The sequence below is a fragment of the Sciurus carolinensis genome, chromosome 4 (genome assembly GCF_902686445.1).
Source record: "Sciurus carolinensis chromosome 4, mSciCar1.2, whole genome shotgun sequence".
NCBI lineage: Eukaryota > Metazoa > Chordata > Mammalia > Rodentia > Sciuridae > Sciurus > Sciurus carolinensis.
In genome coordinates, this window is record NC_062216.1 from 87,920,443 (window position 1) to 87,944,440 (window position 23,998).

At 34.9% G+C, this 23,998-nt stretch overlaps 2 protein-coding genes across 14 annotated transcripts in view; one reads left to right on the forward strand and one right to left on the reverse strand.

Moving 5' to 3' along the window:
- Slco1a2 (solute carrier organic anion transporter family member 1A2) overlaps window positions 1–10,583 on the reverse strand; it is a 123,349-nt gene extending 112,766 nt beyond the window's left edge. For 10 of the 13 annotated variants that reach the window (XM_047550895.1, XM_047550882.1, XM_047550894.1 and 7 more), the window contains exon 1: window positions 10,338–10,583. The gene's annotated coding sequence lies outside the window, so the exon portion shown is untranslated. Of the gene's footprint in view, window positions 1–2,666; window positions 2,789–10,337 lie in introns of all 13 variants that reach the window. The other 3 variants (XM_047550893.1, XM_047550888.1, XM_047550889.1) reach the window with 2 other exon arrangements.
- A 7,651-nt stretch (window positions 10,584–18,234) lies between these two features.
- Window positions 18,235–18,709, forward strand: LOC124983464 (60S ribosomal protein L27-like). The gene has a single exon (XM_047550759.1). The coding sequence runs from the start codon at window positions 18,254–18,256 to the stop codon at window positions 18,662–18,664; it is 411 nt and encodes a 136-aa protein (XP_047406715.1). The 5' UTR covers window positions 18,235–18,253; the 3' UTR covers window positions 18,665–18,709.
- Window positions 18,710–23,998: the final 5,289 nt, after the last annotated feature.

Consider the following 23,998-nt stretch of genomic DNA (forward strand, 5'->3'; position numbering starts at 1 on the left):
TCTGCATCACTACTGCTGCCCTTGTTTATTAAACTATCAATTTTCTCACTTGAAAGATACTTTCACAGTGTAGTTTTATTCCAGTCAGAATGGTAATTATCAATACAAGTAACAATAAATATTGGCGAGGATGTTGGGAAAAAGATATATTCACATATTGCTGTTGGGAATGCAAATTGGTGCAACCACTCTGGAAAGCAGTATGGAGATTCTTCAGAAAACTTGGAATGGAGCCATTTGACCCAGTTATCTCACTCCTCTGTATATACCCAAAGGACTTAAAATCAGCATACTACAGTGACCAGTCACATCAATGTTTGTAGCAGCTCAATTCACAATAGCTAAGCTATGGAACCAACCTAGGTGCTGCTTAACAGATGAATGGATAAAGAAAATGTGATATATATACACAATGGATATTACTCAGCCATAAAAAAATGACTCTATGACTTTTGCCAGTAAATGGATGGATCTGGAGACTATCATTCTAAGGGAAATAAACCAATCTCAAAAAACCAAAGGTCGGTTGTTCTCTTTGATATATGGATGCTAACACACAACATTGGGTGGGGGAATAGAAGTTCATTAGATTAGACAAAGGGGAATGAAGGAAAGGGAGAGGAGATGGGAATAGAAAAGATAGTAGAATGAATTGGACATAACCTTCCTATGTTCATATATGAATACACCACCAGTGAAACTCCATATAATATAAAACCATAAGAATGGAATCTTAATTAGAATAAGTTATACTCCATATATGTATAATATGTCAAAATATACTCTACTGTCAAGTGTATTTAAAAAGAACAAATTAAAAAAATTTTAAAAGAAAGGTCTTGGACTGCAGACATAGCTCAGTTGGTAGAGTGCTTGCCTCACATGCACAAGGCCCTGGGTTTAATCCCCAGCACCATTAAAAAAAAAAAAAGGTCTTTTCCCCACTGTGAGCTCTATACCCATGTTCCCTTCAAATGCTACATTCTCTGTGGAATATATTCTGATCTGCATAACTCTTCTAATATTGCTTTTTTCAAACATTCACTCAGTCACTGATCAAATGTCAATGTATCTTACTTTTGTATTTAATATTAGTTTAGTGGGTGCATTTTGAGACTACCTCAGAGAAATTAATAGTTTCCACCTTCTATTTTGGTTATATATGCTCAGGTGTTATTTCCTTATCTGGCCTGTAAACTACCCATGGTCAAGAATGTATGTGTCATCTCTGTAATTCCCACAGCACTTAAGTTCATTATTTGCACATAATAGGTGCTCAGTACATATTGACTGAATAAATGCATTCCATGAATGATGAATAAGCAAATAAATAAGTGGACTTTAACATAACTTAGTAATTTAATACAGTGCAATTAGTTTGATAGAGTATGGCATCTTGTGCTCTTTGTTACACAGGCATTGTAGAGTTTTATTAAAGAATAGGAATAAAATATGCAAAATGCCTGCCATGCTTTTAGTGTTCCATCAGTTATAGCAATTTTAGCCAAGATAACAACTTCATCAACAAAGGAATGGTGTAGTATTGCCATGGGTACTTTTGTTATTAACTGGGAGGATTCAAAAAGGGAGGGGGATAAAAGTAGGTAACATAAGTGCATACAAAACAATGTGGGGAAGTATTCAAAAATAAACAAATGCAGAAATAGAATAATGACAATAATCCACCCACATCCTAAATAGGATTTGTTCCCTGCTCCAATAACCAAATGATGCAAAGTCACTTGGACTACATAATGGCATCTAGAATTACAAAATTTTGACAGAACCATACAAGATACAGGTTCTAAAAATCCAACCTCTTCCCCGTGAGAACATTATTTTTGTTCTTTAGAACAAAGGTTGTGATCAGTAAGAGGCACACAAATCCTTAAAAGGAAATAGCAGACAAACCAGAAACTGCACATCTGGTAGAGTTAATCTGTATTGTAAATAGATTAGGAGAGTAGGAGGAAAGTCTAAAATTCTAAAAGAATAGAATTTAAGTTGCCAGAAATCTTACCATACACATAACAAACAAAATATCAATAAACTAAACACTTTTAATGTTGAAATCATGAACAGGCATTATGAAAAGGAAAATTAAATCCATCAGAAATGTGAACACTTAGATCAAGAAACACTATTCATCTTCATGGGTATAATTCCCTTATAAACACATGGATATGGGATTTCTGGAACTGAAATACTGATTAATTAGTATGAGCTTACCTGAAGACTAGAAACCTATGTTCCCCTACAGCTATAACCGTGACAAAATTGTGCTCTGATTTCTCATAATTCACTTCATTCTATTGAACATGTGCCACTACTTTCATAAATATAAATAATGTGATCAAGGAACAAGTCCTGACCAGAAACCCTGTCCAGAATCAACTCCCACAATGTTCTAGCATTTGAATTTCATTCTGGTGTATCATAGGACTTTTTAGTTTCAAGAGTCCTTCACTAAAAGACAAATCTCTCTTGAAGAAGAAATTCCTATCAACTAATATTGAAGTTAGTTAACATCTAGCTAAGAGCAAAGTCCTAAGTGAATGTGATAGGCACCTAGTAATAGAAAAATGGTGGAGGAAGAGTAGAGGTGAACTGTAAGGAAAATAAAAAGGAGAAGAAATAGAAGATAAAGGCATGAAAGAGTTTTTTACCTTACAAGGTCTCTGGTCAGATTTCTGACCCCACATATTGGCAGTTTCTTTCCGATGACTAGGTACGATTGGGATTTAAAGTCCCTCTCCTAATCTAGTCTTGAAGATCCTAAAATTTTAACCTGGGAAGGAAAGGTTGGCAGCATAAGACAGGGAAAGGAGCAAGACAATAGAAGCAAATTTGTTTCTCTGAAGCCTTCTTAGGCTTCCTCAGACTGATTCTTAGGAAGTGCTTAAGGAACCCTCTTTTTTTGAGAACCCTTCCTGTAGAAATGCCACTGCAAAGTAAAACAATTGGGAAACAGGACCACACACCCTTTGACTCCTGGAAATCCAACCTAAGTTTTTAGAGCTTTATCTGATTTTGATTTTATAATTTGTATTTGTCTATACCCAGATTTACTGTCTAAATGTATTCAACTTGCATAATATTAAAGTAAAATCAGGATTTCCTATCAAGATGTTAAAGAGTAAACACTCACTAGGACACTGAAAACTATTACAAGTAAGGCCAATGGTACAGTGAAAAAGAGTGCTTTGGGAATTAGGCAGACCTTTGTTAGGATCCTGGCTGTTAACAAAATTTTGTATATATTTCTTAACTTCTCTTAGCTTACATATGGAAAAAAATATGTGTCTTGCAGATATATAATGATAAAAAATAATGCAGGAAAAAGTACTTAGTATGTAATATTTGGCAATAAAACACTTAGTAAATTTTAGCTCAGATTATGATTAACTAAAATTCTGGGATATTATGGCATTGACCAAACCAATTATAAACTATTATATTATGAACTATTATAAGCTATTATAAACATTGATGTGGTCACGTCACTGTAGTATACTGATTTTAAGTCCTTTGGGTATATACAAAGGAGTGAGATAACTGGGTCAAATGGTTCCATTCCAAGTTTTCTGAGGAATCTCCATACTGCTTTCCAGAATGGTTGCACCAATTTGCACTCCCAACAGCAATGTATGAATGTACCTTTTCCCCCACATCCTTGTCAACACACTTGTTACTTGTATTCATGATAATTGCCATTATAACTTGTATTAGTCTAAACCCAGATTTACTGTTTAAATGTATAGTTTTAATTTGCATTTCTGTAACTGCTAGAGATGTTGAACATTTTTTCACATATTTGTTGACCAATTGTATTTCTTCTGTGAAGGACCTGTTCAGTTCCTTTGCCAAAAATGAGGTCTTCCAATGGGCTTTTCATAGCATTTCTTAATAAAATAAATAAAATAAACACAAATAATATTTATCCTGTTGCAACAGTATGATCATATTATATTCTTTAAACAGTGGATGAATTCACAGGTTGTTACTATAAAAAATGTATAATGTGCAAGACAAAAAAAAGGCATATATATATATATGCAATATCAATAAGTACTGGTGCACATATTATCAAGCTATGTGTAATTAGAATTTTATAGAAATTTTTAATCTCATAAAGAAATGTGGAGGGTCAAGAAGCATACAAAAATTGACAAATCTGAGTTAATCCTTATTCATATGTCCAAATAACTTAAATATGCCTAATGCTTTAGGGATTACTACAGAACCATGTAGGTTGATCTCATTGGGCTTCCTAGAACTGACTCAAACAAGAGGTATCTAAATCTCTTGTCAGATCCCCAAAAGATTAAATATTCGCATGACAAACAATTTTAAAAATTAAATAAATAATGCTAAGTGCTTCTCAGAGAACCTGATATATTGCAAGTTTTAATAATTGGCAGCTCCTTTTGCTAGGCAAAATAACTGAAAATTTTGTCAATTTGAGCTCTGTCTTATCTTTGTTCCTTCTCTAAGAAGCTATATTAAGAATTCCCTAAGACATACTCTACCTTCTATTCTAATTTCAAAAGTGGGACATAAAATCCCATGTATTCCTTGCCTTACAATAAATAAATAACTTTTGAAAGATTTTGAGTATCATTACTATAAACAATAAGTTCTACTTTAAAAATACAGACTAGCCCAACTTTGACTCAAATGTTTTGCCTGTCCTTACCCATGCCTCTGAGACCAATTTTATTCCCAAGTTTCATAAAAAAAACCTCTAGGTGGAACCGTGAAATATTTACTTATAAGCTGGAAAACTAGCAATGGGATGCTGAAGAGAAGGGAGAATTGCAGGAAGGAAAAACATAATCCCTAAAAGAGGTATGCTATTTAAAAATACTTTAAAGTTGAAATAATTCACTCTCGTGCTCCAAGTAGTATTTACATTAGAAATGGATTGCAAGTGCAACCACCTTGAACAAATGGGATTTATGTGGTGATATTAGAAAATAGTCTTATTCTTCTCCCTTCACTGCATATCAAATTTTTTTTATAGTGCTAGTTCTTTTTCTAAAATGAAATGAAATCTCAGACATGCCGCACTACTTTATGTTGACTTCCAAAAGAAAAGAGTCCTGTAGTCACTTTTAGTACTCAAAAATTAGGCTCAGTTCTGGATCAAAGTATCTAGTTTACTTTGAACTTTATTGAAATTAAAGCTCCTTCTCTCCCACTATGGTAGCTCCAAATTCTGCACTGGAGAAAAAGAATCAAGGTTGTTTCTTTATTCTCTATCCATTTCTCTCACCCACTTCATCCTGAATTCCTCCCCCACAGTGGAACAAAGCTTCTCTATCTCTTCTAGAGTTGCAAATTATGGGGGAGGGTTTAATGAAGCAGGAAATGTCATCGTAGCCTAACTCAGCCAGGGCAGATTATTTAATTCATTCTCTCTCTCTCTCTCTCTCTCTCTCTCTCTCTCTCGCTCGCTCGCTCTCGCTCTCCTTCTCTCTCTCATGGCTACTTGTATGGATTGTTTGGAGAGCTCACCTCTCATTCATCATCTGTCACCTGCAGTAACCCTGTTAGGGTAAATGCATCTCCTGACTGGTCCTACACAATTTCTACCTGCAACTTTAGCTAAGCAACATACACCTTTAAACTCTTTCTACTAAGGCCTCATCACTGCTCCATATGATACACTCAGTTGAGACCTAAGACAACCCAAAACTACCTCTGGTTAACCCAGAGCTTACTGAATACAGCTCCTTCTTAAAATATAGCCCTCCTTGGTTCAAGGGGCAGACGGATTCAGCTAGTTTTTACATTTCTTAAGCATCAGTCCCCTGTGTGCCTCAATCTGTAGAGGATAAATAGAAAGCACACAAAGCAAACTTCTCAAAGTTGTGCTCACTGGGCTTGAGGTCAGGAGAAATGCCCCTCTTTCTCATGGAGATGGGAAAGGACTCACAGCACAACTCTCTCCGAAAATATTTCCCTTTTATCTCCAGAGAATTTCTCTACCAATACAACCTGTTAGACATGCTAACAATGAGCATTTTCATAAACATGTTTTTACCCATCTTTTTCACAAGTTCATAGATGGTCTAGAACAGTGTTCTCCAAACCAAGGTAAGGAAATATTTAGGATGCATAAAATTTTCCAATGAGTACATGGACATGAATAAGAGAAATCATTTTCAATTCTTCACCACCCACACAAACTCTTGTAAAACCAATCTACCTGAAAATGTACCTATACTTTAGACATCATGTTAGTCCTCTCCAACCACCTCTTGCATAATTTCCTTTTCCAATATATAAGGCGGGCTTACCTTTCACCTATCTGAAATGTCACTATGGTCATTCCATTGTCCCCTAATATTATCAAAGAATTTATTCCTTAGGGAAAGAATCTCAGGAGACCACACTTTCTAGACATTTCCTATGCACTGTTGGCCAATTTCACACAGATGAAGAATAGAAAAATCTAAAAAGGCAATCTTAGAAAACAAGTTTCCTTTATTTAGAATAAGTTACTCCTGTTCAGAGGATGATAGACTTATACATTCTATTAAATCCATAATTGGAAACTCAACCATTTTCAATCACAAAGAAATTTCTAATGAATCTACATATAACAGTCTCAAAAAGCTTTGTCTCTATCTACCTGTCAAGAACTTTTAAACTTTTTAGAGTCCAGTCAGATTAAAAAATTAAAATTTGGCAAAGATAATACATCTTTATTCAGTTTATAGAAAAAGTCCTGCAATAGATCATTGCTGTGTTTTATCATTAGTGTCATCTAAGTGTGACCTCAAAAATAAGGTGCCAATAAGTAAAAGAGAAAAAGATATGGTGTGATTCTTTTTTTTTTTTTTATTGTAAACAAATGGGATACATGTTGTTTCTCTGTTTGTACATGGCGTAAAGGTGGTGTGATTCTTTTATAAGTCTAGATAAAATTGACAGGAATGTCTCAGAAATCAACAAAGTAAATGATTCTAGTAACTAACAAATTCTGTAAAAATTTTGATGACCTTCAATTTTTGATTACTGTTGATTTTTCTTTTCTTTTCTTTTTTTTTTTTTTTTTTTTTTTTTTTTTTGCAGGTAAATGGATGGAGTTGGAGAATATCATGCTAAGTGAAATAAGCCAATCCCAAAAAAACAAAGGCTGAAACATTTCTTTGATAAGTGGATGATGATACATAACAGCAGCAGGGGGAAAGGAAGAATGGAGGAAGGATGGATTGTATAGAGGAAAATGAGGGGTGGGGAGGGGTGGGGGGAAGGAAAGATAATAGAATGAGACAAACATCATTACCCTATGTACATGTATGATTACACAAATGATGTGACTCTACTTCGTGTACAACCAGAGAAATGAAAGTTGTATCCCAATTGTGTACAATGAATCAAATTTTAAAAAAGAAAACATGACTTCATTTGATTTTGATTACTATTTGATTTTTTACATACAACTAAGAGTTCCAATAAAATGATATTACTATAATAAATTTCCTTCCCTCTACTACATCTGCATGGTAACAGTATTTCTTAGTGCTTACATCTTTAAAATAATAGGAAATGATAATGAACCTCATATCTATGAAGTAATAAAGAGAACACAGTCATAGCTCAATAGTTGCTCAGTGATCATAGAAAAAGATGAATCTAGGGTTTCTAAAGGTAGTAGCTCTCTCTCTAGATCAGTTACTAGTCCATTTCAAGGGAGAAGCAGAAACTGCTGTACAGGACAATGCTTCAAAGCCTAGTGAGGCAATCTTTAGGAGTTTTTGAAGCAGTTCTGTCTGAGTGAGTCTACAGGAATCTTCCTTCCCTTTTTGATTAATTTGTCTTAGTGGCTCTGCAAAATCACAAATTATTACCTTCCTTCAGGGAGACAAACTACAACTAGAGCAAGTTATACCTGAACAACGTGGCCTGGCCACCTCCACAAATTCAATTCTGAACAAAGGAGAAAAAAGTGCTTAAAATACTGTCCCTGGGGAACTGTAAATTATCCCAGCAAAAGACATATATAACACAATATTTTTTTCTTCAGATAGTTAGATATTTCTAATACCTGAGAGTGAATAGTACATTCAGGCCCCTGATATTTACTGACTGAGAAAATTGGTTCACATCAAATAACAATTCCTTTACTAATATGCTAGAAATTGCTCTTATCTTGGGAGGAAGACAACGGCAGTAACATAGCAGGGAATTTACTAAGCACCATAAATGTCCTGTGAAATAAGTAATCCAGTCATATTAAAAACAGGAGCAAATAAATATTTGCCTGCCAATATAATTATTTGGTATTTTTAGCTAATTAGGACAAGAAAATGAAATAAATACGCATTATAAATTAAAAAACAAAATTTCCTTAATTGCAGATGATGTTTGCAAAACACAAAAATGTTTGTATAATATTATAGTTCAGACAAGGATTTAACACAGTGACCTGATGCAAAATAAATGTACAAAACTAAGGTAGTATCATAATGAAATTAAAATAAAATTCCATTCACAATAATAATAAAACTATAAAACACCTTGGAAAACTGAAAAAAATGTGCAGTGATTATATAAGAAAGAATGCAAAATTTTATATCAATGGACCCTCTGAAAAAAATTTTAGATTTCCATGCTTAGTGTATCAAAAATATACTAATATCTTTATCTTTCTTAAATAAATATACAGTACAATTTTAATCATAATAGGTATTAATGTAGGGTTTCCTTTAATATTAAAAAATGTCATTTTAAATTTATATGAAAGAATAAATATGCAATACATATTAAATTGCCTAAAAAACTGAAAAAGATGTTAGGTATTACCTACATAGGAGATATGAAAACTTCTGTGACACTAATCTAATTAAAACAAACAGCATGTTATGAGCACAAACAAACAAGTTGCTGACACAAAACCAAGTCCATAACTGGCATCATTATAAATGAAAATATATGATAAATAATAAAAGTTCAGTGGGAAAGAATAGCTTATTCAATAAATGATCTTAATATCATAACTAGATCTCTGTTTAGCAAGAAAAAAAAATGATAGTTCTTCCTGGCCCCATATTAAAAAATAGAAAGGGTAAGGGGTTAAAGACTTTAATTTAAAAAAATTAAAAGATTTTTTTTTTAAATTAGGAAAATGGTAGAATGAGGAAAACTTTCTTTTAAAAGACTGCAACAGAAAAAAGAAACTATAGTGGAATGAAGTTTAGAGTCTACTATATAGTAATATACATCACATAAAGCCAAAAAAAACATAATTAGAGTTTTAAAAAGTCATGGAAAAAATGTTTGCAACATATATGGAAGGCAATGTTTATAACTCTAATGTGAAAAGGACTTACAAATTGAAAACTAAAAAAAAAACAAAAAAAAAACAAGTAAATATGGCTAAAATGTATGAAGCAGGTTTTGAAAAAGGGGAAACATGCAAATGAATGAAAATATTTTTATAAAATATGCTAAATCTTATTAGTTGCCAAGCAAATGCGATTCAAAATAATGCAGTGGACTCATGAATTTCAGCAGATAGTGCTTCTGTGATTCTATCTTTAGAAATCTACTCTGCAGAAATGGGTGTTTAAAGACAGATGGACCAAGCATGATTTAGGTATACATACTGACCTAAAGAGATTTCCATAGGACAGAATTAAGTGACTATAGCAACAAGTCATGGATATAAGGATGATCATATGCTTGTGAATAAAATTTCAGAGGAACATATGTATATAATTACATATATTTGTTTTATGTGTTTTTCAGGAGTAAAGAAAAATATAAAAAATATGCACCACATTGACTTCTTTATTTTTATGTTTCATATTATTAGTTTTTTTTTTAAATATGTTCTCATTTTTGAATTTTGAATGAAAACTACAATGAAGTGTGTATACACATGAAGTATAGATAACTAGGATTTCAAGGGAGAAAGAGAGAGATGTGAAGAAAGTGAACTTGATCTGAATTTGAAGGCTAAATGGGGAAGTAACAAATAAACAAAGGGGGTCCTTTCAGGTTAATGACAAAGTAGGAAGAAAACAATGTTATCTAGAATCATTTAGGCTAATTTCTAATACTCCAAACAAATTGTAACTACATATTTAAAACTCAAAGTATCTATCTCTTTTTTTTTGTACTAACAATATTATCGTTATTATTGCATGAAATAAATTCTGAATTAAATAGAGTTGCCATTGCTATCAGGAAAGTATAGATAATGTAACCAGAAAACCCAAAGAATCTTCAATTTTTAGCTAAATATTAAATCTACCTTATATTTTTCTAATCATAAGTGATAAGATTGCAACCCACAACAATCCAAGTAAATTAACAATTTTTACCTTAACACGCACCAGTATCTCTGCTCACTGTTGCTTCTATTTTGTAAGATTAGTAAATTCTTAAAAAAATTACATAGTGTGTAACCAATATGAACAAACCACTGCAAATATGTAAGCTGGAGCTTCTTGGTCTTCAGAGAAGCAGAAGCAGAGTTGTAAATAAAGGGATCTTTGTTTACATAAGTTTTAATCCTTTGGTAAAGTTTCTTTGGCTCTGAGAGTTGCATAAAGCAGGTTATAATCTTGGAAACAGGTTCCAAGATCAGTCACTTGGAGCCAGAGGCTCCTCCTTACTGTTTTTTTTTTTTTTTTTTTTAATTAACTCTTATGTGGACTTTGTTCCAACTACAATATCTTGTCAAAAGTCTACATAACTTTGGTGATTGAATTTTTTTTCTTTTGTGATTAAGAAGAATTTAACAACTCTCTTGAATCAAAAAATTACTCACTTAGTAAATTAAGATGTGTATATATTGAGAGAGAATTCAGTGTACCTGAATAACCAGGAAAAATAATACCAAAACAGCAATAAATATGGAAGCACAGAATTGATGTAAGCAGGAATATTCATTTCCAGAGGATGTCATTGACATTTTTAACAGAATGATATAAAGAACAACCCATATTTATAGATCATTCCCCCACCAATTTGCTAGCTGGACTGGATGAGTGAAAGAGTAAGGGTTGTGTCAAGCAATCAGCTATTCATATCTGGGAGGAATTTAGGTTATCATGAAAATGACAGATCCATAATCTTAAAAGGGAAGCGTGATAAGATGGTATGGGATATTTAAAAGCACTGATTGAACCCAGCTCCAGCAGTGACTACTTGTGATCTTGGACAAGATAATTAGTCTCAGTTTTTAAATGTATACCAGGGGATACTTATGACACCAACCTGGAAGGGTTGCTGAGATTATTCATTCAACAAATATCTGATGAGTACCTATTCTGTCAAATACTTTTCGAGGTGCTAGAGATATTATAATAACCAAAACAGTCCAGATTCCTTCTCATGAATTTTGTCTGTTCTGATTGAAGAAAGAAAGAAAATAAGTCAACAACAACAAAAAAATAATGAGAGGGAATTCTTCTACTTTGCTACATCTATTTAATGAATACATTAAGATGCTGTGGTAGTGAAGTGTGTGGGTCTACTTAATCAAATCAGTTAGAACACTCTTCTAACTGATAGTAACTGTGTAGTATTTCTCAGATGTTCCTTCATATCATCCCTAGATAAAAAGGGAACAGTAGAATATCATGTTCCCAAATGCCCCCCTTTCATTCCTAAAAATGTAGACAAGTTAAGGAGACAATGTCCAGATAGTTATTATCTTGAAGGACACTGACTTTCGCTTTTGCACACTGGGAACTAAGGCAAATTAGTGTTATCTATGGAAAGCTACTTTCTTGCATACATTAAGAAAGTTGCTTCTTGGGATGCTGGTCACACAAGAAAACTAAGAAAGCTAATCTGATGACATCACTGCTTTTACAGTCCACCATACAAGGCGGATCTGAAGGCACTGTATGGAAAGGATATGTCACTCATCCAGTCAGCTGCCACTGGATAAAACACTGTGAGGGAGAGAAGGGGCTACTTGGCAAAGAACAATGAGGGATGTAAGTGCTATTTGTTCAGCCTGTTGTGTTTTTCTTGAAGCACTCACTGATTCTTGTAAGCTTTCCCCAATAAATCATATGTATCACATGCCATCTTGGGTACTTTTTTTTTTTTTTCCTTTCTGCAACCTATCCCACTGCCTTGGCAAAACTGGGTGGTAGACATGACATATTTGCACCACTCCTCAGCAACTGCTGTTGAGGTCTCCTTCATTGTTTCCAGAAGAAGAAATACAAAAATGACTCTCCATTGTGAAGCTTTGTGGACAAAACTCGGGAACTGCTTCAAAAGTCCTCAATTCCTCCTATCACCTTATCCAGAGTAGAAATAGAAATTCCAACCTTTCACTTCTCTTGAGAGGAATCCAAGGGATAGGGGTTGTTTTCTATGCTGTGGTAATGATAGATATGTGTGTTTGTCAGCTTTTCATTGCTGTGACAAAAATACCTGATGAGAACAACTTAGAGGAAGAAAAGTTCATCTTTGCTGTTTCAGAGGTCTCAGTCCATGGTTGTCCAATTCCATCACTTAGCCTGTGGTGAAAGGGGGAGACAGAGAAAACTACTGTGCTCATGGCAGCTGGGAAGCTGGGGAGGAAGGGGTCAGGATATAATCCAAGATCATACTCCCAGTGACTCACTCTCTCAGTCACATCTATTGCCTATAGTTACCATTCAATAGCCCTTTCAAATTATTAAACCATCAAATGAATTAATCTACTAATGAAGTCAGAGCCCTAATCACTGTCTCAAAGCCCCACCTCTGACTTTGATGTGCTGGAGAACATACCTTCAAAACAGGAGATTTTCAGGGGAAATTCCTAGAACTAAAGCATAACAGAAGACATTCATAAGTACTTTTTATGTGCTACTGGCCATTTCAATAGCATAGTATATATATTACATACTTTTATCCTCCCAACAAATTTACAAAAAGTTGACTACCATTATTACCCACTTTAACAAATGAGAATACAGAGGGGCTTTAACCTAAGATCACACAGCTGGTAAGCAGAAGAGCAGGTGATCAGTTCACCTTAAGAACATTTAACTGAGCTACCTCTCTGTAGTTCACTTTTAATTAGCAAACAGATAGGAATATTAAAATAATTTTGCAGAGAACTGCATGTTCTCTTCCTTCCTTTTATTGTACTTTTTATAAAATTTTAGAATATTCAAAGTCTTGGAGAACCACACTTCTTTAAAAATATGGTACATAATTATATAGTCCATCTTTTCTCAAAAGAAGATATAATCATATTGCCTCTTTCCAGAAGTATTCCTGTCCCATAACTGACATCCTCACTGCTGCCCAACCCTTTCTCCATTTCACCTTCCCCCAGGGTCATCTAATTTTAACAAAAATAACTTCAGGAAGGTACAAGTACCCTAAAGAAAATCAAACAGAGTGATGGGATTCAAAGCACGCAAGGGTCAATGTTGTGGGGAATGGTCGTGACAGGTTCTGAGGAAATAATGCTCAAATGGAAATTCAAAGTGTAACAAGGAGCAATTGTGTAAGTATCTAGAGACAAAGTCACCCAAGCATGGGGAACAGCAAGTGCAAAATCCCCAGGGCAGGTGAAAAATAGCATTACATGTTTGAAGACTGATATAGGTGCAGAAAGGTGATCTCTATTCAGTGGGGCAAACAGGGACAAGTTGGAGCACTAAGCAGAGACAGATCCAAAATAACTCTTAAGCCAGTGAGGAGATTAGACTGTACTTTTTTGGAAATGTGAAGCCCATGGACAGTACAAAGCAGGAAAATGACATGACCAAATTTGGGTTTACATAATGCCAGGTAGAGAAAAGGCAGGCTAACAGAAGGAAGTACAATGCCAGAAAGTTACTGGAAAGGTTCAGGAAAGAGATTGTTAATGGCTTGGATAAGGATTGTGGCACTGGTGATGAAGAGATCTGAACACATTCAGAATATATTTGAGAGATACCTTAAGGATTGATTGACAGAAGTTTTTCAGAAGACTTTCCTTGAGGGAAATGACTAGAAAACTCTGTGGCAACTCCAAGGGTTCCCAGTAGTCAGGTCACCAGATTATTTTTTCTAGTGCCTCAGTTATTCTGACAAGTATTTTCCCCTGTGATGGGCTTGCTCAAAATGCACAGAAACAACTTTTAGTGTATGATGAATAGATTCAATAACCATCATGAAATCATCTTTAAAACACTGACAACTGTCCACTGGTCATAAACAATGAGTTCTTCTCCTGTTTCTTAGTTTTTATCAGTTACCTCTGTTTTTTTAATCAGAAACAATGCTTCCTCTTTGAATAAATGTCTACCCAAGGTCATTATCCCTTACTCCGGACAGTGCAACAAATAGTCCTTTAACATGTCACTGTTGTCTCTTGCTCTGCTCCCAATATTCAATGTGATTTCTTACAATACTGTCTTACCACATACAATGGTACACCCAAAGACACGTGTATACACCTTTGTCAGTATCATGTTGAAGGCACTGTTCTGTAATCTGTCAAATAAAAGTTCTAGGTAAGCATATGAATCAGGGAAGCAGGCTATGAAGATTATTAGGCTGCCCTTTTAAGTACATGTGCACGTGTGTGTGTGTGTGTGTGTGTGTGTGTGTGTTTGTACAATCACTGCAAAAGTGGGCCTGCTATTCATCCTAAAAAACAGAATGAAGAAAGTAATGTCCACAGACCACCAAAGAACTCCAAAGCTCACCTAAAAGAACTTCTGAATGAGTAACTGGTAAAATAAAGGCTATTACTGTTTTCAAACTGGTTCAAACTCATAAATACAGAAGCAGTGAAAGTGTACACAGACAGGGTGTACATCACCCTCAGAAAGGTATCCTGGGTTCTAAAAGTACTCCTAAATCTCACTCTACAAAGAAAACAAAAATACTTCCTTTCAAAATTTTTTTATTGTTTATTTTCCTTCAAATTCTCATCTCAAATTTGCTAACTAGGGAGATAATATCACTTGATGATAATTCCATTGTAGGGATCCCTACAGTGTGGATCATGGGGCTCTCTTCCTTCTCATTGGACGAGGATGGGACCACTTCTAAAACCCAGGGTATATAATGAAGACCATCTCACCATGCTGGGAAGCATGGTGTATTCTCATTCCCCCAATATAAAGTAGAGAGATCAATTTTGGATGGATAGAATAAAATAGACATCAGGTCAATCAACAGATGGACAGTATAAGATAGGGCCAAAACTGGCCTGGCACCTCTTTTGCAATTAAAAGTTTTATTGGAACACAGTCACATTCATCCATTTAAATTTTGTCTATGACTGTTTCACAGAAGTACACAGAGTTGAATAGCTGGAAAAGGAAGGAGACTGGGGAAAGGGGATGGAAAAGGGAGGTACTGGGGAATGAAATTGATCAAATTATGTTGCATGTATATATGAATATATCACAATGAATCCCACTATTATGCACCAGTAAAAACTTCTAAAAAAAAAAAAAAGACTAAAATATTTACTATGTAGGCCTTTACAGAAAAGGGTTTGCTGACCCCTGCTGTAGAATAATGCTTCTGGAAGCAATAGTGGCCAGTTTGTAGTAGAATCTTAGAGGTTCTATTAAAAACTGGGACTTATAGCCAAGAGATGAGCAACAATGTGAGGTACTGGGCTGAATTCATGTGTGGATCATGACACCATTACACATCTCGTCCTTACAAACAACTTCTGAGATCACTACCACATCTGTGAGTTGTACAGTACACAGGCTTCCTTCAGAATCTGCACACACTGCTTATATCACTATAAACATCAAACACATTATGTGTGTTCTCTTCATCCCACTGCACAAGATCTTTCCTCTCAGTAAACACTGATTAGTCAGGTGAGGTCTCATAATTTTTTATGTGCTATTTTTAAAGCGTGGAAGATAAAAGTTTTAGGAAATCCTCATTTGGAGAACATTTTATTTTATGAATCTCAGAAACACGGAATTGGATTAATCGTAATCCTTGGATCACGACTTGTATGTATCATAGTTCATGCATGGTATTTTATTTATACAATTTAGAATTTGGTGAATAAATTACATCTAACCATTTGGTTTGCCCATCCTCTTGTCAGGTAACCATCCACCTGAATCTGTTTTCTCAGGTATCGTTTGGCCATCATTCCCTTTCTTCCAGTTTTCTATAGCTTTGATTTGCATTTATGTACACTCAGAAAGAATGCAAATGCATACACGGGTATATTTAATTGCTTTAAACTATATTTAATTGCTTTAAGCTTTATAAAGAGAGTTTCGGTCTATATATAATTTGAGGGGACTTAATTTTTTTTTTACTTACTGCTATAATTGATCCACTTTGCCACATATCTTAATCATTAATTTGCTTTTAGTGCTATATAAAATTCCATTGACTGAATTCAGTCACTACAGTTTAATCATCCACTCCCTTTGATAAACATTAGGTTTGTTTAGTACAAGTGCAAAAAAAAAAGTTTCTTTTGGGAATAGATTTATACATGAATGGTATATTGGAAAAATATATAAAAGTTCAGTTTGGGGATATAAATCCAAACCATTTTCTAGTAGCTAAAGCAATTTACACTCTCAGCAGCAATGCGCAGTGTTTTTTTTTTTTTTTTTTTTTAATGTATTGGTATTTTCAGACTTTCTCAAAAAGATGGGCATAAAATAAAATCTCATTGTTTAATGTGTATTTCCATGACTACTAAAGAGAATGCAATTTTTCTTCTGTTTATTCTATATATGTATTTCTTCTTCTTTAGTCTGCCTGCTCACTCCTCTTATCTATTTTTCTATTGGGTTACTTGTCCTCTTCTCACTAAAGGGGATATTTATTTTGTATATTATTGATTCTGTTAGTGAATATTATAAATATTTTCTCCTACTTTGTTATTTGTCATTTGATTCTTTAGGTTGACTTTTAAAATAGCCCTAAACTCTTCCTTTCATTATGGTAAATTTTTCAAGTTTTTTTAATAGCTAATGCTTATCTGTGAATTGTTTAAGAAACTGTACCTGCTCAAAGATTTTTAAAAACAAAATACTATATTTTATAGAAGATATGTTAAAATTTTGTTTTGATATGTAAATCTTTAATTCATCTGGAGTTGATTTTTGTACACACAAGAAATCATTATTACCTCTTTCCATGTGGAGATGCTTTTTTCCAGCTCCATTTATTGGACAATCTCTCTTTTCCCCACTGCTATCTCTTACCACCACAACTGTATACCAAAATCCCAAATTCCACCTGTCAATTTATCTATCCTGCTCTTTTACCACATTGTGTTTATTATGTGTCACAATTAAAGCATTGAGAAGTGACGTATCACAGATGTAGAATCCAAGGTATAAGAAACACAGTAAATAATTCCCTCCCACAAAATAATGTACCAGGTCACATTTCTATTTGTTCCCCCAGAAGAAATAGTATTGGGGTAGATATTTTTTAGATTATAATTCCCCAAACCTAAGAACAGAGCAATCTAGGCAGTGTATGGATGTGCAACCTATGCAGTCAGCTCTTGGGTTCAGCAAGGACCTCATGATCTTACAGGCCCTGTGCTTGGTTTAATAGTCTGCTGTCCGTATCCAAAATTTGAACAAGGGGGGGCCTACATTTTCAGTTTGCACTGGAAAGACTCATCACATATATGAAAGAATAAACCAAAAAAAGATGTCATGGGATTTTGGAAATAAGAGATCCAAATTGAATAAAATTCTTAAATAGCAAATGCTGATTTAATCAAAATTGTGTTAGGCTCCACTGGAATATATCAAAACAAATTGTGTGCTCGCGTGCACATGGACGTGTGTGTTTGTACATGAAGATATGCAGAATAGACTATTTCAAAAAGTTACATCTTCCAGAAGAAAATAAAAAACAGAAGGCCATCGAGTTTTGGGTTTTTTGTGTGTTTTAAGGTAGGTGACAATATCAGGAGAAATTGTGAAAAATGTTGAAATAGTTGACTCTAAGGAGTGGAATTTGGAAATTGGAAACAGTGTTATTTTGGTTGTAAGTTTTAAAAAATTATTTGATTATTTGTTTATGTATGATTTTTAAAAAAATAAATTCAAAACAATGATAAATAGAAATTATATACTCAATGACAAAAACACGTGGAAGATGGATTCAGAGGATATCAAAAAGATAAATCACACTACATTTCTTAAACTCTTTGGGAAGATGATGGAAACACTTCCAAGTTTTAGACATTATTAGAAAAATAGAATGAATATATGTATTAAAATGTGAGGATAGCTTTCTGCTGTAGGCTGGGCTGTTTGCTGTCGAAATGGGCAAGTTCATGAAACCCGGGAAGGTGGTGTTGGTCCTGGCCGGACGCTACTCTGGACGCAAAGCTGTCATTGTGAAGAACATTGATGATGGCACATCAGACCGTCCCTACAGTCATGCTCTGGTGGCTGAAATTGACAGCTATCCCCGGAAAGTGACAGCTGCCATGGGCAAGAAGAAAATTGCCAAAAGGTCAAAGATCAAGTCTTTTGTGAAAGTTTATGACTACAATCATCTCATGCCCACAAGGTACTCGGTGGATATCCCCTTGGACAAAACTGTTGTCAACAAGGATGTCTTCAGAGACCCTGCTCTTAAACGTAAGGCCCGTCGGGAGGCCAAGGTTAAGTTTGAAGAGAGGCACAAGACAGGCAAGAACAAATGGTTCTTCCAGAAGCTTCGGTTTTAGATTTTTTTTGTTGTCATTTCCATCATTAAAAATAAAAATTTAAAACAAAAAAAAAAAGTGAGGATAATCAATTAACTTGTAGAGAGAGAACACTGACCTTTGCTTCCAGCGTTAGATCAGAGGAGAACAAGGTGAGCCCTTCCCACCACAGAATACAGAGCTTCTGGAAAGAAAAAAATGTTTTTTTTAAACACACCATGTGTTCCCACAGAAGTTTACAACTTGATGTCCCCTTTCCTATGCCCACACTGCACCTAGGTTGTTTAAAGGAAGAGAAATACTAGTAGGTAGACATTATACCTTAGCCAGAGAGAGCAGAGGAAACTCACCTGAAACTCACACAGAGCCAAAACTTTGGAGGAAGTTTCCAAGTCAGTGCCCATGATTATCAACAGTCTAAACATCCACCCAAGCCAAGAATAATGAGGTGCCCCTTCCTTTCCCTAATAAGTGGTATCATTAGAAACAGTCAAGAATCAGGACTTTCACCATCTCCCAGGGGTAATGAGGCAATCTCCACTGAGGAAACCATATGGGGAGCCAGAATACTCATCCTCTCCCAACAGTAAAGAGAGCCCCTGCCTCCATCCCAGCTACCAGTGAAGGTCATATGATAAGCTTGGACTTCCACCTTCACCTGGCAGGCAAGAGGTGGCACAATCTTTTCTTCTCCTGAAGAGTCATCAAATTAAACTGGCTAAAACAGGTTTAACTATCAATGCTCAATTGAATCTCCAGATCACTATGCCAACTGAAAAGTCCAACTCCAAAAGGTTACTTCTTAATTGATTCCATTTATATAACATTCTTTAAAGGACAGAGTTACAGAAATGGAGAACAGATTAGTAGTTACCAGGGAGATTAAGGAAGGGATAGGACTGGGAGGGAAGTGGGTGTGAATAAGAAGAGAAACATGAGGAGTTCCTTATGGCAATGAATACGTTCTGTACCTTGCAAGTAAGATGTCAATATTCTCTCTGTGATATTGCACCACAGGTTTTCAAGATGTTACCATTAAGGAAAACTGGGTAAATAGTACATGGATTTTTCTATATTACTTCTTATAACTTCAAAGGAATTTTTTTAATTATCTCAATATAGAAAGCTAAATTTTAAAAAGCACAAAAAAGTTATGTGAAATTCATATTTCATCATCCACAATAAAATTATTTCAGAATAAAGCCATACGAATTCCATCTACTTATTGTCTATGGCTACTTTTGTGCTTCGATGAGAGTTGTATAATTATGAAAGTGAACATATGACCTTCAAAGTAAAAATATATTTACTCTTAGGGTCTTAATAAGAAAAGTTTGCTTACCCTACCTAAATAAAATCAGACCAACATTCACACTTGAAGTAGTAAAAAGCACTGATCAACAGAAAAGCACACATACTTATATGTACACATACATACATATGTATTTAAACATGAGCAATTTATTGACTAAAATTAATCAGAAAACAAAGGAAATATAATTCTAGCATTCAGTGTGTGTGTGTGTGTGTGTGTGTGTGTGTGTGTGTGATTTTGGTCCAGAAGACACTTTCTAGGATAAACTATCACAAAACTGATTCATTTCTGTGTATTGTGATACAAAATCCTGACTATAACGAATTCAAGAAAAAAGAAGAAACATTTTTATAAAGGGGAAAGAAATGTACTTTTAAAGGTCACTAATGACTAGGGTGACCTTTTGTTGAGTTTTGCCTAGGATAGTTATGGCTTATGCTTATTGTTCTGATGTCATATTTAATACCTCTATTTCTGTTTCAGAAAGGCCAAGAGTAGAAGATAAGTTAAAGGTCAACCTGGCAATGACTTCTCCATTACTAAATCCAATGAACATTTCTCAGTTTTATCCTATTTGACTTATCAGTGGCATTTGACAGTCTATCATTCCCTTCCACTGGAAATTCTTCATTGCTGGGATTCCAAGATGTTGTATTCTTTTGGTTTTTCTACTACCTTACTGGTTATATTTTTCAGAATCTTTTTGTAGACTCTCCTCTTTCACATGATCTGCTAACGCTGGAAAACTGGTTCAGTTTTTAGTCCTCTTCTCTACTCCATCTATACTTACTCCCTTGGTGATCTCATTTAGTCTAATGACTTTTAAATAGCACCTTTAGGTTGACCATTCCCAAAAAGATATATCAAGTCCAGACATTACTACTGAACTTCAGATACATACCTACTCAGTGTTTCCAATCGATCTTTAAAGGACATATAAAACAACATAAAAAGCAGAACTGATAGCCCCTTTCTTTCATCTCCAAAGGAAGGAAAAGAGTGAGGAAGGAAGAAGGGAGAAAAGAGAGAAGGAATAAGGAAGAGAAAAAAGGACAACAGGTCCTGTTCCTCATTACATCTATAGGTTTCTCCATCTCAGTGAAAAGAATGGCATTCCTTCTGGTTACACAAGCCAAAAACTTTGGAGCAACATTTCTCTTTCCTCTCAGCATTTCTCTCCCATCATGCAATGCTGCTCTTGCCGAGGACATTTTTCTGACCAGGGATAAACAATTACAAGACAAATCAATTTCACTGACTTGTGGGAGCAAATCCTGAACAGAATGAATTTAAGAATGTAGGAGGGGCAGGGAGATAGCTCAGTCAGTAGAGTGCTTGCCTTGTAAGCACAAAGCCCTGGGTTCAAGCCCCAGCACCCCCCCCCCCAAAAAAAATGTGGGAAAGTAGAAATTATTCTCCAAAAGGGAAAAAGACACTTTTCAAGGTCACTAATGAATACAATCTTATGTGCCATTTTTTTCCAGGGCAGTTTTGGTTTATGTCTCTTATTTTGACATAAACTTACCTTTTCAGTTTTAGGATTATCTAGTATGAATAAATAAAAGCTATATTGCCAACCTCTTCAAATCCTATTGATTCTTCCCCCAAAAAAGATTCAGAATTTAAATATTTTTCACTGGTGCAAGCCAACACCTCTTATTTGTTGCACTTTGTCTCTTTTGACCATGCCTTCAGCACATGCCATGCTGCTAGAGCCCTCTAAAGACTCTTTGTTTCACTAAATAAATGCCAAAGTTCTTACTTGGCCTGAAAAGCTCTGCTCAATTTTCTCACCCTTCCTTGATCCTCTTTCACCTCTTATGATACTTTTTACCCTCTCATGTAGTCTGTTCCAACCAGACTGACTTCCTCATGCCTGATAAATTATGGTTTTAGGGCCTTTGCGCTTCTGCTTACCAATCTGCTCCTGACCCACAGTCTATATAAGGCTCTTCTCTCAGTCATCCACATGGCTTTCTCACCTCCTTCATGTCTTAACTCAAATATTATCTTTTCAGTGAGACCTACCTATTACCTTAATTAAAATTTCCAATAGTACACCTTCAGACACATTCTTAATCCCACTTTCCTTGTTCTAATTGCTTTCTACAAATTTAGCACTTTAAAATGTACAACCATGTTATGGTTTAGATGTGAAGTGAAACCCAAAAGTTCACATGTGAGATAATGCAGAAATATTCAGAGATGAAATGATCAGTTATGAGAGCTATAAGCTAATCAGTGGGTTAATAATTTGAAAAAACTATTGTACTGGGTGGAAACTATTGGCAGGTAGGATAGTTCTGGAGGAAGTAGGTCACTGGGGGCATGTCTTTGGGAATTTTTGTTTTGTCCCTGATGTCTGGATCTCTCTCTTTGTCTCTCTGTTTACTGGATGCCATGAGCTGAACGGCATTCCTCCACAATACCTTTCTGTCATGATGTTCTGTCTCACCTCAGGCCCACAGCAATACAATCAGCTGTCCATAGACTGAACCTCTGAAACTGTGAGCACAAAATATGCTACTCCTACTCTAAGTTGTTCTGGTGGGATGTTTTGGTCACAGTGATGAAAAGTCAACATAAACCTTATGTATACATATATGTATGTATGTATGTATGTATTCTTCTGGAACAGCAGAAATATCTGTTTCATTGACAGTTGTATCCCAAGTACCCATACCAATTTCCAGCATATAACAAATGCATAAATATGTTGAATGAGTAAATAATAAAAGATAACAATTTAAAGACTTTCAAACGATCTTAGAATGATTATACTGATTTGCATTTGCATAACCCAAATGCATTTCTCTTAATTCATTCTATTCAATTTTTTCTTTACAGAAATAAAACATGCTTAGTAAGCATATTTGCTTAAGTTTGGTAAATAGAAATTCCTAAGAAACTAAAGAAATATATCCAGACTCAGAAACTTACCATATTAAACTATTAAATAAAAATCCATGGCAATTGGTAATAAAACAATGCCATTTGGGGGTATGAAAGATGGTGGAATTATCCTATGTACATGTATGATTACATGAATGGTGTGAATCTACATCATGTACAACCACAGAAATGAAAAGTTGTACTCCATTTGTGTACAATGAATCAAAATGCAGTCTGTAAAAATAAAAATAAAAAATGCCATTGTCTTGGAAACTTACATAACTTATACTTACATAACTACTTAATATCTCATTCAAATATGTACATCTACATGTAGATACAGGTATAGATACACATAGGTGTTAACTATTAGTCTGAACAGTGGCAGACTTCTTGCTCACTGCTAAGAAATCTTAATATAGGAATAGTAGCAAACTGGAATCTAACAGAATATGTCATGTCCTCCCACAATGCAAACAAACCAAAAGATTAATGGTCTGGATTTGTAGGAGCGATTAACATGAATTGACAGAAGTGTGGTCAGGTAATGGTGTAAGGAAATCAAATTGTCACTGAGGTTGCCAAATAATAAATCACATCATTCCTACAGAAAAATCTGCAGATAAATCATACTGAGAAATAACAAAATAAATTGTTGAACTCTTTTGAACTAAAAGCATTTTTTTGGCTTTGCAAATGATATAGAATGTTGCCTTCGGCTTTTTAAAACTTTAAAATGGTACATTAAAGGGAAAGCTGAGGTGAGCAATAGGAATAAAAATGGTTGTATCAAATGAATATGTCTTAAGGGATGCATGTCAGTCAGCTTTTCATTGCTGTGACCAAAATACCTAACAATAAAAGGGACACTGTATTAGTCAATTTTTATTGCTGTGACCAAAATACCTGAAAAGAACAACTTAGAGGAGGAAAAGTTTATTTTGGACTCATGATTTCAGAGGTGTAGCCCACAGTTGACCTGCTCCATTGCTCTGTCCCTCCATTGTAGGGACACAGCAAAAGAAAGCTGCTCTGCTTATGGCATCTAGGAAACAGAGAGAGAGAAGGCACCATGGAGAGATAAGGTTCAGGCCACATACCCAATGACCTAATTTCTCCAACCATGCCCCACCTGCCTACAGTTACCA